Raw genomic sequence first — 20,822 nt, forward strand, 5'->3', positions numbered from 1 at the left:
AAGATAACGGTGCTAGATTTTCAACGCAAAGACCACCGCTGCCAACTCCATATCATGTTTGGATAGCGTTGCTTGTACTCATTCAGATGCCTTGAGGTGTAGGCTATCACCTTGTCATTCTGCATCAGCACACTACCCAACCCTTGCTTCGACGCATCACAGTAGACTACAAACTTGTCGTTGGGTGTCGGTACACAAAAGCTAAAAGTGTCAGGCCTAGCCACCTGCCTCCATTCGGCCCAAGGCCCTTTAGCCAACTCCACCCTAGGTCCGCGCCTGGCCAACACCATCCAAGCCCATGTTTCCCCAGCCTTCCCAGCCCGCCTGGGCCTGCCAGCCTTCAGCAGCCATCAGGCTCAATCTGAAACACCTTCCAACTGCTCCCAGCCAGGCCTGCCACCAGCCCACCATGCTTGCATCTCCTCCCAGCAGCCATCAGACCCAACCGAGCTCAGTTGCCTCAGTAGCCTCCCAGCCGCCTGAACCACCTTGCCCAGCCACCAATAACCCTTTTGAGCCCACGATGTATTTTTGTCCCCTATGTCCAAAAATGACAACTTCTTACCCAATTTTTCCACATATTTCACTACAAAAATCATCATTACACCCTATAATTTACCTCTACATTCCATATTTACTTTGTTTACTTAATTTAATTAATTTAAATTGATTATTTTAATGCTCTCATTTTGGCTATAAATATGGAATTTCAAGACCATTTTAGGGTGCTTGGGGTAACCATCATCTTTTCCACCATTTTCTCTCTACCATTCGCTCTTCCATTTTTGTGTTTTTCAAGAGCATTTTCTAGTATGTATTTTGTTTATTTTGTAATTTCTATTCTAGTTATGTGCTTCTAATCTTTTTCATAAGATTATTAAGATCATGATGAAGCAACTTGTAACTAGATAATATTTACGTTGTATGTTGATTTCCCTTGTAATGCAACAAAGTTTATGGATTTTTCTTCTTCATATATGTCTTTCATATTTAATATCTCATATTTTAGATTGTTAGATAATATGCACTTTGTCCTTCATTTTGCAAAACATAATATTCTTTGTGTAAGATGTATCATTAAATTGTACACATCCAATGCCTAGAACAAAAATATTATGTTTTGCCTTATAAATAATGTTATTTGATTTTTTGTTGTTTCATTAGGTTGATTCACATTAAATACTTTGAAATTATACTTTTTGAAAAGTGAAGAAAAATCTTATCTTTTTAGAAGTAATTTGTGCTTAAAATTATAAATCTATTTGGAAAATGATAGTTTGACTTATTTTAACTATCACTAAAACTTGAGAATCAATATACTAAGATGTATTACTAAACTTACATTTTGTGGATTCTAGTATCTTAATAATCTTTCTTTTACAACTTATTTTCAAATCATAATTGGTTTATTTTTATTCTCTTAAATAGCTTTACTTTAAATCATTTATTTTATGTTCATGACATTAAATCTCATCAATCTTTGAAGCTAGGTTAGAATTAATTAATTTTGGTTTAAAATGGTTTTCTTTTTTATTTTAGACAACTCCTTCGGGTTCGATCTCGTGCTTACACGAACACTATACTTCATATACAATTCGTGCGCTTGCGAGTTATAAATATTTAAAACATACCCGTTTTGGGTCCATCATTTCTACCATACTTTTTTTGGTCTAAACCGTGATCCTAATCATACCAAATCTACTTAAATAAAAAAACCTGCCTAATGCAAAAGTGAAGCCTTAAAAATTTGGTAAAAAACCAGAAAGACATCCTTACAGACGGAGTAAGCGCATAAAAAAGAAAAAAATACATATACAACAATGAGATATCAGAGCAACGCAAATTGGATTGAGGATATGAGGAGATCTTCGACTGAAGAAGCGAAAGCAAGAATGATCTCACGGAGCCAAATGTACTGGAATGACTTTGCTTCTTTGGTTTAAAGAACATGCAAAGAAAACCCTAGCTTTTTCTTTCCTTTCTCTCTGGTTCGTGCTTTCTGAGGAGTGACAATGGGTGAAGAAGATGGATAAGGGGTATATATATATACCAGTTAGGATATCAAAGGTCGAATGGATCTAGACCATTGATTCATATTAAAAGAAGATCCAATGGATCACGTTTGATTCTTGAAATATGGCAGAAAAAAGAATAGGAAAGGACGTGCGCAAAAAAAGAGAGTACTCGAGTATTCTTGGTATGCGATCTCCAAGTGACGCGTGTCTGCACTCGAGTGTAGCAGGTGACACATTTTTCGAAAGTGGAGTTCAAAAGTTTCCTTTGCAGAGGATTCGAACCAACACTTTTTAGGGGGAAAATGTTACACCCAAATTTCGAGGATGAATAAATGAGCCTCGAAATGTAAGCTTGTAAAGCGTAAGCTCGAAAATAACAAGCATTGGTTGAACACTTGTATAAATATGCATGATTTCTGACTTGTTTTTATTGGTAGTCGAGCACAAGTTGAAAAGCTCGAGCTTAAGTTTCAAGCTCGAAAGAAAGAATCTTCTCCAAAGCATATGGGTATTATTCGAGCCTTAGTTGTAGACTCGAGGGCATTGGTCTCGAAAGAATGAGTTCGATGAAACCACTAGCTGAGGAGGAAGCTGACTGGAATAACAAGCTCGAAATTATGTCGATCTTGAAAGCGCGTTAACCTTGCATTCGAGATCAGCAATGTGTTTGGCAGTTGTTAGGATGTAATGACCCAACTAATTCTAAGGCTACTATACATTGACACTACTTTCACGAAAACATACATAAGAAACATTCACAAACTTTATTAAAAACTCTAAGTAAATGTTGAAATACATAAATTCAGTGTATGGGATCCCATTGTTTGAAAAATAAAATATAACTTTAACTTAATTAAAATTTTCTTACAAAACCAAGTGCGGAAAAATACATAGAAACATAATTAAAAAGACTGAAAATAACGTCGTCCTCGAATCATTTACGCAGTCCACCGAATCCAATCTTCCTCAATACACAACCCCAGGCTGCCAAGAATCCTTCTGCCACCATAACTATTTTTCTGCATACATAAAAATAAAGGAGTGAGCCTAATGCCCAGCAAGGAAAATCTACTAGCACATATATATCGTAAAACATAAACATAAGACTGCAAAACATATGACTATAAAACATGCATTATAATGGCCATCATACTTCTTGGGGCTTGCTAGCTAAGCAATCATATGCCCATAAATTTACAGGGCTTAGTTATCTAAACAAGTCATATAAATATATGGGGCTCGTTATCTAAACAATCATATGCCCAAGGAATACACTATTGGGACTTGTTATCTAAACAAGTTATATGTTTGTTATCTAAACAAATTAGGTGATTGTTATCTAAACAATGATATGCTAAAAACTAAAAAAAACATAGCATACATATATCATAGCATAAACATAACAAAACATAAAAGCATACATAATCTATCCTATTTTCCTTACCAAAACCGGGATGTGAGAACAAGGACGGGATTTGGAACACTCCTAAAACCAACAATAAAAATGTGAGTATTTCTAATGAAAGAGATGAACAAGAAATGAACTAAACCGCCAAGATGAAACTTACCAAAAAGAAATCTTAAGTTCAAAGAACTTAAATACCTAACCAAGAGTGGAAAACAATGAGTTAGGATTTGAGTAAAGAAAACTAATGGAAACTAAAGAGTCATACAGAAATGAACATAAGATTAGGAATACCTTTGGATGTACTAGAACAGAACTACACCTCGATATAGAAAAACACACTATTTATCTTATTTCCCAAGTGTTTATAAAGCTTATAACCCAACCCAAGTGTTTATCACTCAATAGTAAACCTAGCAGCTTGAAGGCTTTGAACACAACTTGAAGAATGAGAGAAATGACTTGGTACTAGGTCCTATTTATAGAGTTCAAGAAGTGAAAAGATCTTCTTTTAGCTTGAATAAAAATAATGAATATTACTTGAAAAACATTTGAATATTCATTCAGCAGAGGCTTAAGACTCGGCCAAAATGTTCAGAGGCTTGCTAAGAGGTTAAGGAATAAAATGAGCTCTGTTTAAAAAACATTTGAAAAATTTGCCCAGGGCCGATATATCACCTGGGCTTATGCCCCGAGTGTTCGTCGATGCGTTTGTGCGAAGTTCACGTGTTTTCATTTTCCCCGTGTGGCGATATACCGCCCCTATAGCTGTGATATATTGGCATATGCTGAAATATTATACACGTAATTGTACTTTTTTCAGCTTAATTTGAATTGGGTAAACAACTTTGACTGAGTCATATAATGTTTTTAAAGCTACTGGCAGGTTCTAGGGTTTTTAAATATTTCTTTTATAAAACTATTCATAAAAAATTGCTTAATTTCTCAATAAACATGCACACGACAAGTGCCATGATCTTATTAGTTCTATCTAAACCTTACAGTATAATAAATAACATCTTTATAATCAACTATATTAATCAAACCTTATGTTATAATTAATATTCTTAAACTATAGGTTAAACTTATAAAATCTATAAGTGTTGCTACGAGTGTTCAACCAAGTCCCGGCTTGAACCAAAATCCACAATAATAAACATACAACCAAGTCTCGGCTTGAACCAAAATCCACAGTAATAAACATACTACTACTACTACTACTACTACTACTACTACTACTACTACTACTACTACTACATAGGAAATCCCTATTCCTTAGGGATTTGTTGTTATCTGATATTAAATCCCAATTATCATGGGATATTATGTATTTAATATATTTATTTACATTTATTTCAAATTTGAATAATTGATTGTAACTTCCCTGAATCAGGGGGAAATATTCTCATAACCAAGCCTGTAAATAGCCTATTGATTTTCATTTGTAGTCACACACAAAAATTGTACTGAGAATTCTCTGTCGAATTGCTCTGAGAGAATATCAAGATCAATAATATTGACTCGTTGACTAGGCAGATTTTAACTGTTGAACCACGTAAAATTTCTTCTGTTCTTTTATTCTTTCTGAAATATTGTTTAGTGCTCTTCAAATTTAAGTTGACGAAAAACAACGTCAACAAAAAATGAAGTAGAATTCTTAGAAACAAAGAGGTTTCTAGAATTAATATTCAAGATAATGTTTATCGTAGATATTGAAGTATAAAATAGTGGGGGTGTTGACTATAGTCAAAATTACTATTTAATGGTGTAACTATTTTAATCAAACTATAGCTAGCAACAAAGTTTGAATAAAATAATGAGAGTGTTTAAGTATGCATACATGAGAAAAGAAATGACTCAAATAAAATCATTTCTACATTTCAAGGGATGAGACTTAGACTCCCTAAAGAGATTCACGGTATATGGTAACCTATCTTAATACAAGTAACCAAATTAGTATTAGGTTCAATAGGTAATAACAGTCATTCAAGTGAAAAGTAGTAGTACTCAAAACTTTGTCCCATCTGAGATATGAGTACTAGTGTGGTACCAAATGAGGGTTAAAACTTAAAGGTTTTTTTAATAGAACTCAGTCTTGAAAAGACAAGTATTTTAGGGTTTCAAAATACTGTAAGAGTTTTACCTATATATAACTAGGGGTGGTGCCTCCCTCATGAGGATTAGGAGTCATTCTCAAGAAAAGTCTATGAATGGAATGTGCACATGGCCATTAACGGTGCAAAAACGAGACATTGGGGTCTCAAGTAAACACAACAAAGGTGTGTGTGTTATCATGAGTTTGTTATCAAGGAATATTGGTTCAATGGTCTAGCAACCAAAATTTCAACAAACTTTGTGATAATTACACTAAGGTAAAATTCAAGTTGAAGGACATTTTACTTTATGCACTAATGCAAATGTTTCTATAGAGAGTAATTATTTAATCAAGTGGAGGAATATTACATGTTAATATAATGTTTGATTGATTAAATAAGTGTTACAAAATGTGATTATTTAATCTAAGTGAGGGAATGTTATATTATTTTAAATAATATAATGTTAGATTAAATAATGTGACAAAATGTGATTTGTCACACAAATGTGATTTTTCACACCATATAACATATTATTGAGAGTTACAAAATTAGACACATGTGTGTGCCCAAATGTGACATATTTTGGATTTACGAAGTTAGTTACACATTTGTAACTCTAAAATATTACCCAATAATGTGTAGATTGTATGTTACACATTTGAGTTTGGATTTCACAAAGTCATCATGTAATATGGCTGTTGGAGACATTTTTTTTACTTCCATTAAGTGTATAAAGGTTACAAAATCATGTGGGAGGAGATTGAGACGTTTTTTGGAAAATTGAAAATTAGAGGCTGAAATTTGCACTGTGGCCACTTCCACTGATTATCCCTGGGCGCGGCCAGTGGTGCTGACACCCAATTTCTATTTTCCGTTTTTTTTTTCCAATTTGAACTATTCTAACATCCCAAGTAAATCCCAAATCTTCATTTTAATTCCATAAACATCCAATTAAACATTGATAATAACCATGGGGTTGGTAAAATTTGAAATTCAAAGGGTATCTCAAACTCTATAAATAGGAGCCTAATGCTCACTTGTAAGAAAACACTATTTCTATCAACTAGAATACTTGGCTAGAAATACACCAAAATAGTTGATTATTCCATAGAGTTATTTCCAATATTGAGATAATCAGTTAGTGCTTGAGATAGGGCAAAATAAACTTTTGGACAAATGTTGTAAACCTTGTTCAAGTTGGTGATCCCCAATGCTTTTCACTTTGGTTGTGTAAGTAAGAATGATTTATTTCCTTGTTCTTGTTGTTTATTCTTTCTTTTTTTTCCTCTTGCTAAGAGTTGTATCCTCTTCTACATATTTTGTTTTACTATTTCTAGTTTATTTGTGAGTTGTGATTTCTTCTATTCTCTTCATCTTCTTATTTATATATTTACTTTTATTTTTGCAATAAAGTTGTAAACTTATTTAATCATCGTCTTGTCTTTTGTATTTTTTTTTAGAATTGTAATAGTTGTTCTATCTCAAACATCCAAAAGAACACTGTTGGAAAACTCTTATGTTTTCTGTGATCAAGATTCTTAGAATTCAATCAGCAATGACATAAAACAATTGCAATAACTAATATATCAGATTAGTTATAATGAAAAGCTAGTAATCAAAAGTTAAATGCAGAAAAATAAAGGAAGAACACCCAGAAATTTTATACAGGTTCGAACCAGATCAATCTGGCCTATATCCTGTTTGATCCACTATCATCATCATCAATTGATGCAATCTCTGAATACAATTACAGTTGAGAACAAGCACTTCAAGACTCCCAAGAACCTTTCTCTCTCTAGGGTTCTAATCTCAAACACTTTCTAACAATTGTGTTTTTCTCTCAGTCCTCACAATACACACGCTCAAATTCTCTTTCTCTGTATTCTCTCTTTCTCTCAATACAACTTCTCTCCTCTTTCTTTCACACTCACTTTTTCACTCACCTCTAAAATGAAATACAACAACATATATATATATAGGCTTCCAAGATTAGTTGATAGCTAATACAGTTAGGTTAGTTAGGATTTTTAGGAAAGATCTCCACAAATTCCACCTCTTTTCTTCAAATCCTAGCTTCAACAAAGTTGTCTTTGACTCCAATAGTGGACCATAAAATCCTTACTTAGTTACTAAGGTTAAGAAAATCCAAGCAATGCCTGAATTTGCCTACAGATAACACCTTAGTACCAATGTCGGCAGGATTTTCTTCTGTCTTCACCTTTTCTAGCTCAACTACTTCCTCTTCAATCTTCTCTCTAATCCGGAATAGTCTAATATCAATGTGCTTGGTTTTCTCATGGTAAACCAGATTCTTGCATAGATGAATCGATGATTGACTATCTGAGTACACAGTAGCTTTACCTTTGAGAAGTTTCGGCTCCTTTAAGATTCCTTGTAACCATATTGCCTCGTTGAATGCTTCGGTGGTGGCCATGAACTCAATTCGGTTGTTGATAGTGACACCACTGACTGTAGTTGAGACTTCCAACATATGCAATCTCCATTTTTTGTGATTACATATGAAGTAGTTGACCTCCTTGTATCCTTACTTGCTGCATAGTCTGCATCTACAAAACCTTCAAGTGTAACTTTCTGATCCAGCTGTCTGTATCTCAGTCCTATCTCAGTAGTTCCCTTTAGATATCTAACTAGCCACTTAAGAGCATTCCAATGCTCTAATCCGGGGTTGGACATAAACCTGCTAAGAATGCTTAGAGCATGTGCTATGTCTGGTCTAGTGCTGACCATGATGTACATTAAACACCCTAGAGCCATAACACAAGGGACTTTTTCCATTTCCTTTGTCTCCTCGATTGTCTTTGGACTTTGATCTTTTGAAAGTACAAATTGTCCTCCTAGAGGTACTGAAACACTCTTTGAATCCTGCATGTTGAATCTCTGGAGTACCCTCTGAATATAACTTGCTTGTTTAAGATTCAGAATCCCATCTTTTCTATTCTTTGTCACTTCTATCCCAAGTATCTTTTGAACTTGACCAAGCTCCTTCATTTCAAATTCCTCTTTAAGCTTGTCTTTGATTCCCTTTATCACTGTTTTGTCTTTGCCCATGATGAGCATATCATCTACATACAATAGTAAGTATACTCTTGTTGATTCCTCAAGATGCTTATAGTACAAGCAGTGATCAAATTTTGATCTTATGAAACCAATTTCCTGGACATAATTGTTGAATCTCTTGTTCCATTGCCGTGGAGATTGTTTAAGTTCATACAAGGACCTTTTCATTTTGCATACAAGCTCCTTTCCCTCTTGTTCCACTTGAAATCCAAGTGGTTGATGCATGTAGACCTCTTCTTCCAAATAACCATTTAGAAATGCCGATTTTACATCTAGCTGCTCTACCTCCAAATCTTGTTGAGTAGCCATAGATAACATCAGTCTTCTGGTTTTATACTTTACTACAGGTGAGAACACATCAGTGTAATCAATTCCTTCCACCTGAGTAAAGCCTTTAGCCACTAACCTGACCTTAAATCTCACTGGTTCTTCCTGTGTTACTCCTTCCTTTACTTTAAAAGTCCATTTGCAAGCTATCACCTTCTTGTTATCTGTTTTTTCCACCAATTCCCATGTGTCATTTCTATTCAGAGAGTCCATCTCTTCTTTTATAGCTTGATTCCACTCCTTCTTGTATTTTCCTGAAGTAGCTTCTTCTATGCTTAATGGTTCTGGTATGTCACCTGTTTGGACTATAGCCAAAGCATAGGCTATCAGGTCTGCCTCAGCATATCTTGCAAGTGGGTGAATTTCTCTTCTCACACGATCCCTTGCTAGCTGATATCCTGTCAAATTTGTTGACTGGTCTGATTGATCTTGACCATAATCTTCACCTGGTGCATTGCTTTGCTCATTTTCTAGTTCATATCCTTTCAGTTTTATCTCAAACTCAGTCAAGTCATCATTCTTTTTCAATGCACCTGAACCATAAACATCACAACCTTTCTCGGCTTTCAAGTAAGGAAAATCATATTCATTAAACACTACATTTCTTGAAATGATGACCTTAGGTCTACCATTTTGATTCAAACAAATCATATATCCTTTTGTGCTTAAAGGGTATCCAAGAAAAATTCCCTTAATGGATCTAGCATCTAGTTTGTCATTTGTTTGGTGTGCATATGCTGCACAACCAAAAACTCTCAAGTGTTTAAGACTAGGAGGCTTGCCATACCACATTTCATATGGGGTTTTAAGTTCTATAACACGATTTGGGCTTCTATTTATAAGATAACTAGCAGTTGTTAAAGCCTCTCCCCAATGTGACTTCCCTAGACCAGAACTAATAAGCAAACATCTCACTTTATTCAATAAGGTCCTATTCATGCGTTCAGCCACTCCATTCTATTGTGGGGTTCTAACTACAGTTCTGTGCCTTGTGATTCCATACTCATTACATAGATCATCAAACTCATTATTTATAAATTCTAATCCATTGTCAGTTTTAAGTGTCTTAAGTTTAAGATTTGTTTGATTTTCTACATGGTTTTTCCAAATTTTAAACTTCTCTAGACACTCATCTTTAGTCTTAAGCAAATATGTCCAAACACATCTACTAAAATCACCTGTAATGGATAAGAAATAAAACTTACCAAAATGAGTCGGAACTCTACTTGGCCCCCACAAATCCGCATGAACATACTCCAAAACCTTCTTTGTATTGTGTGTAGCAGTTGTGAATTTAATCTTGTGTTGCTTTCCAAATACACATGCTTCACAGAAAGGTAATGCACAAGTCTTCAACTTGTCTATGCTCCCTTGTTTGTGAAGCTCTCTCAGCCCCTGCTCACTGATATGTCCCATTCATTGGTGCCACAGATGCATCTCACTTTCTTGAGTCTTAACAACAGATGTTTCAGCAATGGCTACAGTTTCTCCTTCTAGTACATACAGTCCATTGACTCTCTTTCTTTTCATGACCAGTAAAGATCCTTTTGTAATCTTTAGGTTCCAATTCAAAGACTTGTAGCCATATCCTTCTTCTTCAAGAGCTCCCAATGATATTAAATTCCTTCTCAGTTCGGGTATGTGTCTCACATTGTTGAGCACTTTTACCTCTCCATTGAACTGTCGAATTGCCACCTTTCCTAGACCAATTACCCTGCAAGAAACATCATTCCCCATTAGTACTCTACCACCATCAGTTTCTTTATAATCCAAAAATGAATCTAAGTTAGGACACATATGGTAAGTGCATCCTGAATCAAGGATCCACTCTTTGATATCTAATTTCTTAGATATTGAGAAAAGTTCTCCTCCTGATGAGCAGTCATCTTTGGTTACTGCCACAGCTGCAGAATCATTATGAGACTTCATTCCTTGCTGGTGTTTGTTTTCATTATGAAATTGATTGTAGATTGGTCTTCTCTGGTCCTGGTTTGATCTGGGCCCTTGTTGATTTCTTAACAGATTGCAAAATCTCCTAATATGTCCAGTTTTCCCACAGTGATAACACTGTCTTGAGTCTTTCCCTCTTGACTTCGACCTTGAATGGTGTGATTGATTTCCTCTGGATGAGCCTCTTTTTAGATTTCTTCCTCGAACAAAGTAAGCCTCATCTTTCCTGGCTTCTTTCTCAAGTTGTAACTCGAACTCCTTCGACTTTAAAGCTCCAAGAACATCCTCCAAAGCAATCACATCTCTGCCATACTTTATTGTTGCTTTGACTTCTTGATAGGCAATTGGTAATGATCTGAGCAAGATAATTTCTTGACTTTCTTCATCTACCTTATGTTCAATATTAGCCAAACCAACAATAATCTCATTAAATTTATCAATATTTTCATCTAAAGAAATAGAGGAGTTCATTCTAAAACCATATAATCTTTCAAGAAGATTTATTTTGTTCGAAATGGATGGCTTCAGGTACAATTGTTCCAGCTTGTCCCAAAGGCCCTTTGCAGCCTTTTCTGAGGGTAATTTCCTTCTTACTCCATTGGAAAGATACATGATGATCGTATAATAAGCCATCTCCTCCATTTCAGCGATTTCTTCTGGTTTATTCTCTGCCAAAAGCTTTTGATCTCCGAGCACTTTAGCCACCTCTTGATGCACAAAGATACATTTTAAACTCTCTCTCCATAAGGCAAAATCATTGGTGCCATCGAATTTCTCCAGTTCAAACTTTGCCATTGTTGACATACTTTCTTGATTCTGTTCTTGAACAATTCTTTATGCGGAAGCTTTGAATCTTGATCGTAGAACCTGGCTTTGATTTTGTAGGAAAACTCTTATGTTTTCTGTGATCAAGATTCTTAGAATTTAATCAGCAATGACATAAAACAATTGCAATAACTAATATATCAGATTAGTTATAATGAAAGGCTAGTATCAAAAGTTAAATGCAGAAAAATAAAGGAAGAACACCCAGAAATTTTATACAGGTTCGAATCAGATCAATCTGGCCTACATCTTGTTTGATCCACTATCATTATCATCATCAATCGATGCAATCTCTAAATACAATTACAGTTGAGAACAAGCACTTCAGGACTCCCAAGAACCTTTCTCTTTCTAGGGTTCTAATATCAAATACTTTATAACAGTTGTGTTTTTCTCTCAGTCCTCACAATACACATGCTCAAATTCTCTTTCTCTGTATTCTCTATTTCTCTCAATACAACTTCTCTCCTCTTTCTTTCACACTCACTTTTTCACTCACCTCTAAAATGAAAGACAACAATATATATATAGGCTGCCAAGATTAGTTGATAGCTAAAACAATTAGGTTAGGTAGGATTTTTAGAAAAGATCTCCACAAACACTTTCCATAAACATTTTGTGCTGCTTTCGTTCATACTTTTTACCTTTGGCTTTGCCATCCCAAACTTTGATATTATAAATCTTAAGGCAGTTATTTATATTATATTGTTTTTATTTGTCTAATATCTATTTAATAGTGTATAGATATACTTACTACGATTATGGATAAATACAAAACGGAAAGATATCACAAACTCGAAGAGTGAAGATATGAATAAAAAAAATTCCAATCTTTTTTATATGGTTGATTTCGTTTTTAAGATTAAGATATGGTTTTGGTGAAGGAGTTTTCTCCCATGAATGCACTGACTTGTACCATTTTCTTTCTATTTGTTATATAAAAAATAAATTAACTGAATGTTACAGTAAAATAATTATTAATTTAATTAGTACTACTCTTATGTTTCATTCCATGTCAATATTTCTTCTTTTAAAAAATATGTGGTTTCTGTTATATGACTTTTGGAAAAAAGAAAACCTATCTTCATTCCTCGTGCCTATAATCCATTGATTATATATTGTTTTCCACAATCTGATGGGGTCGATGTATTTTGTCTCTAACGTGAAGAAAACAAACAAAACCCTTTTCAGAGCAATTGAAAGCCAAAAAAAAAAATGACATATAAAAATGAATGAAGTAATACATATATTTATCTAACTAGCTAGGTAGGTGTAGTATGGCCAATTAGAATTAGAAAAATAGTATAAGAGAATCGTGAGCACTTCTCATCCCTACCACACGTTAATTGATTTGATATTATTGACCTCTATAAAAATGCACTAAATAGTTTTGTTTACAATATTTGGTTCATTGAATTCATTTTAGCAAGTTGCTTCTACAACTATAGACTTGTATGTACATAACACAAATAGATTTTTCACTAATGAATATATATATATAATTATTTTAAATCTAAAGTTAAGAATGTACCTTACTCATGCCATTTCTTTATTTTACATTTTTTTAAGAAAAAAGATTTTTGAAAGTTCTAATAAGGAGATAGAGATATAGCCTTGCCCTTTGAAGATATTTAATTCTTTTCTTCTCAAACCCAAAAATGAAATTACTTTTTGAATGATAAATATAGGTAGATACTAGATAGACAACTTTGGGAAAGGGGAAAAAATAAATAAATATAATTGTCATGAAAAGGTTTTGAGAAAGCTCAGATCAACTATTTTGAAAAAGTATAATAAATGCTTTTAAGCAAAATGTATTGGATTAATTATTAAATGTCATATAAGCTTTTTCATATAATAGCATTGGTTAGTTCAACATTAATATTTAAACCAATTATTGAATTTAATATTCTTTATATCATTTCAATGAAAGCTCTTAGCTCTCCCTTAATTCTATATATATTTTTATAAAAAATTATAAAAATATATAAATAATGAACAGTAAGATTCTGTCCAATAATACATGGAATTCAATTCCCAAACTTTGATTTTAAAAAAATTAATAAATAAAAATTTGGAAATTCTAAGAAGCCAATAAAAATAGAAATTAATGAAACTTTTATGGGGCTACTATTGGAGAATCAACTGATCAACAGACATCTGGTACCATTTTTACCTTTTTGCCCTTTGGGGAATCGCACCTTCACTCTCATATTATAGCTCGTATCGTACACCACAAAGTATTATAATATACCCCCTTTTACTACGTTACGTTCGTCTCCAGATTCTAGACTGGTGCTTCCTTCTTTTTTTTTCCTCTCCCCACAATCGAGTTGTAAACGTCAACGACTCGGACCGAGTCAGAGAACTCGATTCACTGTATTTAGCGAAATACGGGGACGGAGTCGGAGAATCTCATACTCTGACGCTGTCCTGGTCTTTGCGGCCATTGAGGAACTCTTGAGATTATTTTTTTCCTTCTTCAGCGAAAATGAGCTCAGTCGTGCAGGTTTTTCTCGATCTCGTTGATTAGTTTCTGATTCTATTTGGTTCGGCTCATTTTTTGATTGGTACCTGTTTGTTGATTAGGGTTTCACCAAGTCACTCGCTATGACTGTGCTCTCCGAGATCGGCGACAAGACTTTCTTCGCCGCCGCCGTAAGTAATTTGACCGTAATTTTGTTAATTTCTGTCGTAGTTTTCCGTCAAACTACAGATTTTTTTGAGTGAATGATGGTATATTTGAAATTTGGGAGCTAAAAGCTGATATCTTTTTTAGTCAATTATAATGATTAGTTGTGGTCCTCTGAAGCTCTCAATGATTTGGTTTAAGAATTTTGAGCCTCTGATAAATTGTTTAGTGGTTTGTTTTTTGTTTTTTCTTTGTCTCTATATATTATATCTATATTTAGTTTTGTTGGTTGAGTAAATTTGTGTCCAGAATTGCACTCCTATAGAGTTTAGCAAATTTATTAAATAATTCGATGTTGATATAGGAAAGGTATATTTGATATTAAATTGCTTTTCAAGTGTCTCGTCTTATATCTGAAAACACTTTTTCTTTTCAATGTCATATGTGGTATCTTGATTTCTTTAATTGCTATCTTCATTCTTATATTTATTTATTTGTTATTGGCTACTTGTTTCCAAATTCATTTTCTGCTCTGAATAATATCACTATTACTATGTGGTATCTGACATCATGTTATGCTTATTTGAAGATCCTAGCCATGCGCCACCCAAGGAGGCTTGTTTTGACAGGCTGCCTTTCGGCTTTAGTTGTAAGTGTGTTGTTTTCCACATTTTTATCTATGTTGGTCAAAAAAGAAATCAATTTCTTGTTCTGAGGCCCTTAATCAGTTTAAATGTTTCCCTTTTTAGGTCATGACTATTCTTTCTGCTGTGGTTGGCTGGGCTGCTCCTAACCTGGTATGCATTCAGATGTTATCTGTAGCAACTCTCAGTTCATGGTTGACTGAACTCTCTATTTTTGGTATCTGGTCAACTGCATGAAGCTATGTCTTTCTTGAAATGAAATTTCATTCCTGAGCTTCAATAATATGCAGATCTCTCGTAAGCTGACTCATCATGTAACGACACTGTTGTTTTTTGGGTTTGGCCTGTGGTCTTTATGGGATGCCTTCACTGGGGAAGGGTAAGAATTTATTTGCTATGTGTTTGTTATCTTTGTTTGTTGTATTGTTAACCAGAATCTGTGAAATCTCATATATTATGTTAAATAATGATTTAGCTGGAGTCTAACCCTGTTTCACTTAACAGAGAAGCTGAAGACTTGGCAGAAGTTGAAGCAAAATTGGTTGGTTTTTCTAATTTTACCAAATTGTTATATAGAACTTTATTTCTTCTTGAACTTATCTATGTGGTTTCAATAGGATGCTGATTTTAAGGCCAACTCAGGAACTGCCAAGACTAATAGTAAGGTAATTGAAAATGAAATGATATTTGCTCGACATGGCTGCAAATTGTTATTTTACCTCCTCATAGCTGGCTGTCTCCCATCATTTATTTTTTATAATAGTGGTGCATTTTATTGTCTACCTAAATAATCAAGAGATTTAGAAATTATGTATAAAATTTCACATTAGATTGACTACTCAGTGCAATATATTCTTGTACTTACTGTTTTTTTTTTATGTTCATCCCAGGATGTTGACGAAAAGAAAAAGCAGAAACGGCCGTTTCTCACACAATTCTTTTCACCAATTCTTTTGAAGGTTGTAATTTTTACAGATTGCAAATTTAATGCTAATTATGATTGCCAAACACTTAAACACTTCCATCTTTCTCTTTTGGCAGGCATTTTCAATTACTTTTTTTGGTGAATGGGGTGACAAGAGTCAGGTAAGTACAACACCCTTCAAGTGCATAAAAGGTAGTTGTTTCTGTCCACTAATAGTAATTAACTAAACTTCATTCGCAGCTAGCTACAATTGGTTTAGCTGCAGACGAAAACCCAATTGGTGTGGTACTTGGTGGAATTTTGTAAGTTTTCTATGGAAAGCATTTGGGTTTCTCTCTACATGGAATATGTTTTAGTTGAAGTTAGCTCTTTATCATATCATTTCTCTGTTTCTCCTTTGTGCTTGCTTAGAAATTAAAATGAAAAATCCACCATTCTCAGCTACTTCTCTTGCATCTAGAATGACTTTGTAACATAATTCTGTATTTTTTTTCCTTTTCCATTTGTGTGTGTGTGTGTGAATGATGCATATAATTACCTTTTGTGTATCTTACTAAGTTTTTCATTTTTCAGAGGACAAGCTTTATGTACCACTGCTGCCGTCCTTGGTGGAAAGAGTTTAGCATCTCAGATATCTGAGAAAATAGTAATCACTGCACTTATATTGGCCTATTATTTTTATTTCTGCCTTTTCACTTTTTTAAATTTTCATTGTTTATAAACTCATACATATTATGCCTATAGGCAGTGGTTAACATTAAAGAACTGTTGTATTGTAGGTTGCTCTATCTGGTGGGGTTCTTTTCATTGTTTTTGGATTACAATCATTCCTATCACCAATGGATTCATGATCCTGCTAATGGTTAGTTTGTGTTCTTTAGTGTCTTTTCACGGTAGCATCTTAAAGGATAAAATTCTTGGAGTCTGAAAATTCATGTACTTCTATTAAGTTTTTCATTCTTGGGTGGATTTAGTCACTGCATTGACCACACCCACCTACTTATTTGTAAGACTGATTGATTCCATTGGTATTTTTCCTTACCAACTAGGAATTTGTGCGAATAATGTCTATGGCTTTTGAAATAGAGGTGATAGAGGTAGTAATGATCGAGTAGTTAGATTTATAAATTTGAGAAACATTTTCTTTTTGTTGAAAAAGGTAGTTTGTTCAAACTTCAAAGACATTTGAATTTCAAGCAACTCTCACATGTTCACCCGACTTCACACGCACACATACATGCATGTGCTGGGTGGTTCCTACTAACTCTGGGTGATATATGGCTTTTACTCTTTGCATTCAGGGATTTCCTGGATGATTTGTTGAACTAAGGAAAATGCACCTAAAAGGAACAATGTTAAAGAGTTCCTGGGGTCATGTACTGTTTGGTGCTTTTTATTATTTAGTGGAGCAATGACCCGGGCTTCCAATTTCAATGATCTTGTGTTTACAAGGACAAACTTTTATGCCCTTGCTGGCATCCTGGGCATCACTCATCAGATGTTGCTTTTGCCATGAGCTATATTTGATGCTAATAATTAATTAATTCCATTGGTATATTTTATAGACTACATGCTCCGAGGCATTTTTTTCCTGCTGTATTTCTTGATTTTCACCCCTGCAGTACTCCCATCTCCAACCCCGAGAGAGAGAGAGAGAGAGAGAGAGGGAGAGTAGTTAAAAACTACAACAGGAATTGTGCATCATTTGGTCGAATTATCATTCGATTTTAGAGATATTTAGATTTCTCTAAATTATCATTTAGTCCGAAACTTGCAATAAAAAAAATATAAAAATATTAGATTCCAAGAGAAAGGCCTAAAATATTAGTCAGAAATGTTATATCTGCAAAGTACAAAACTCAATTTTAAAACAAAAAAAATCAATTTTTTAAACATAATATTGTAATTAAGTTTTAACAATTGTTTTTGTTGTTGATAAAATTGAATTTATACTTTGCAAATATAGAGTTCGTTTGGTAAAATTTTTGTTTTTGAATTTTTTAAACACAAAAATGAAAATATTATTTTATTTTTGTTTTTTATTTTTAAAAAATAAAAATATATTTGGTAACTATTTTTGTTTTTTGTTTTTAAAAATAAAAAATAATAAATATGTTTGATAACTTTTATTTTATTTTTTGTTTAACAATATGAGTTGTTGTTTTGAAGAAAAGTGAAATTTCTTTTTTCAAAATTTAATAAATTTTAATTATAATTTAAAAAAATAATAAATAAAAATAGAATTATCAAACACATTTTATGTTTATAATTTTCAAAATTTTAATTAATTAAATAAAAAATTATTTTTTTAATTGTTATCAAACAACTCTATTGTATTTCATTTCTGTGTCATTATTTATGTATATATTTATTTATTTTTTAAAAAAGAAAATTACATAAGGTATGGTTTTTTATTTTTATTTTTTCACTTTGTGCAAATATATAGGAGTTTTAACTTCAACATTTTTCTATGACTTTTTTTCCTATGTTAATTGAATAATATTATATGTAAAATATTGTAAGGGTTTTTATTTCGGTAAAAATAACATGAGTTGCATCAAATATATGGGAACTTGTCAAAATTAAAAGTTAAAAATATGGGGGTTGATTATGATATATAAACATATTACCACAAAAAATTATACAAATTTCAAACCATTTTTTAAAATGGCGGAACCCAAAAAACAAACTCTCTTGTTGTGATTCCGCACTTGTTCCCATCGATGATCATATTTATTTGTACATTACAAGCATTCAATCAATAATCATCAATTACAAACGATTACTTCAATGATCGTCGTTCCTCACAAACAAAATAACGATCACTGATCGTCTTCTGCAACTTTGGCGACAAAATACGACACCATTGATTCCAGTTTTGATTTCGACAACAAACACCATACCAGAATATCGAAATTCAATCCTATGGCAACAACTTTGATTTCATGCCACAACGACCACAACAATACAGACGAGATTGACTTCTCCGACAACACCATTAATTTAGGCAACAAGTAACCTAAAACATGTAAACTAAAAAATAAATAAACCAATTATCATAATTCCATATTCTAATGTTAAGGCAACATTTATAAATATATATATATATATTTATATAGTTAATCAAACATATATATATATATATAATGCAACCTGCAACTTCAATCATCATTTAATTAAACATACTTAGTTACAAGAACTATTGTATCCTATAACCTGGACAATGTAATTGAATTAAACTAATCAATGAAAATAATAAAATAAAATAAAAATCAGTTGCAATAAAATAATAATAATGCTAATTTTTATTATGATATATATAATGCAGATATGGAATCCATCATGTGCGTGATTCAATATGGAGGAAAATGGAAGGACAAAAACAACTATGATGAATGGATTACTGATACCAACCAATTGTACTCTAAACAAATTGGTTGAGTTAGTGAAAAAAGAAATAAAATGCAATGCTAGTAACATAGAAATCTGTTACCAGTTATCCCCAGTAACATTACCAATGAAGATACTCTGTGACAACTCCTTGATGTTATATATTGGGTTGAAAAAGAGTCAAAATGCAGTAACTCAATCTCCACTTTGCATCACCAAGATTGATGAACCTTCAATAAAAACATTTTCATAGACTTCAGATGAAGTACAAACAGCATTACAAAACATAGATGTTCAAGAGCTCGTTCTCCAACTAAACAACCAACCCCAACTAAACAACCAACCATTACAATATGAAGAAGGAACTTCCAGTGCAAGTAACTAGGTACATACATCAGCAATCATACTAGAACTAGCTGACAATGTTGCTGAGTTTATTTTGGAGAAAACAAAAGAATAAAAAAAAAGAGAAAATAAGGAAAGAGAAATAATCATAGACCATCTGGTGTTCAACATTGAAGTAGGACAGATTTATAACACAAAGAAAGTTCTGAAATCAGCACTATGTTTTTATGCTATGGTCATCAACTTCCAATTTAGAACAAAAAGATCTTAACCAAGAGAGTACCTGGTTACTTGTGTCGATGACAACTGTAACTGTATGCTGTGTGCTTCAAAATTAAAAAAAAAACAGATCATTAAAGATTAGAAAATATGTCAAAGAACACAATTGCTCTTTGGATATTATAATGGAAGACCACATGCAAGCAAATTGCAATGTAATTGGAGAACTAATAAAAAAAAGTACAATTCCATAAAGAGAATACATATACCAAGTGACATCATAAAAGACATGCTAGATGATTATGGTGTCTCAATGGGGTATCAAAAAGTCTGGAGATCAAGAGAAAAATCATTGGAGTGGGCAAGAGGCAATCAAGATGATTCATGCTAGCATCTGCCCATGTATCTTCACATGCTAAAAGTGTCAAATCCAGGAACAATAACACACTTAGTAACATACAACAAGGATTGTTTCAAGTATATGTATCTAGCATTTGCAAATTTCATGGAAACATTGTTGGCTAGTCATTGTGATTGATGGAACCTTCTTGAAGACATCATTTGGAGGAATGATCGTGAAAATATGTACGTAAGTGCACACAATCGATTAAAGTAATATAGATGATAAATAGAGTATCATTCCCACAAAGACTATTAACCAATTACCAATAATTGTTCTTTAATTTCTATTTGGCTGTAAAAAATAGAGTGATTTACCAAGAATTTTTCTTTGATTTCTTTTTGGCTGTAAAAAATAGAGTGATTTTTTTAACTAAGACTTCAAATTAAAATAAACTTTGCAAAAATAAAGATTAATTCAATAATTAAAAACCTAGGGTATTAATTTCATCAACTTTTCATTTTATTAATTTTATTAATCAGTTCTAAATTTCTTTCTCCCTATTCTAATAGCACGTTAACATAAATCGATTCCTATTCTTTTTCAAGATATAAGATCTCATCCTATATGC

The 20,822-nt window shown here is 33.0% G+C and overlaps 1 protein-coding gene across 1 annotated transcript; it reads left to right on the top strand.

Annotated features, from left to right (window-relative positions):
• Positions 1–13,943: 13,943 nt before the first annotated feature.
• LOC133822754 (GDT1-like protein 5) lies at positions 13,944–17,466 on the top strand. Its single transcript, XM_062255194.1, has 13 exons — positions 13,944–14,205; positions 14,286–14,354; positions 14,918–14,977; positions 15,078–15,125; positions 15,263–15,351; positions 15,477–15,513; positions 15,590–15,637; positions 15,863–15,931; positions 16,014–16,058; positions 16,138–16,199; positions 16,471–16,543; positions 16,677–16,759; positions 17,199–17,466. Exons 1-12 carry the CDS (start codon positions 14,188–14,190, stop codon positions 16,746–16,748), a joined length of 690 nt encoding a protein of 229 aa, XP_062111178.1. The 5' UTR covers positions 13,944–14,187; the 3' UTR covers positions 16,749–16,759; positions 17,199–17,466.
• Positions 17,467–20,822: the final 3,356 nt, after the last annotated feature.

This window comes from Humulus lupulus, chromosome 3 (genome assembly GCF_963169125.1).
Source record: "Humulus lupulus chromosome 3, drHumLupu1.1, whole genome shotgun sequence".
NCBI classification, from domain to species: domain Eukaryota; kingdom Viridiplantae; phylum Streptophyta; class Magnoliopsida; order Rosales; family Cannabaceae; genus Humulus; species Humulus lupulus.

What these genes read in the sequence shown, in the direction of transcription:
- LOC133822754 (XM_062255194.1), top strand. An exon ending in CTGCCAAGACTAATAGTAAG is followed by an intron (nt 15,638 to 15,862) that starts GTAATTGAAAAT and finishes TGTTCATCCCAG; the next exon opens with GATGTTGACGAAAAGAAAAA. An exon ending in CTCAGATATCTGAGAAAATA is followed by an intron (nt 16,544 to 16,676) that starts GTAATCACTGCA and finishes GTTGTATTGTAG; the next exon opens with GTTGCTCTATCTGGTGGGGT.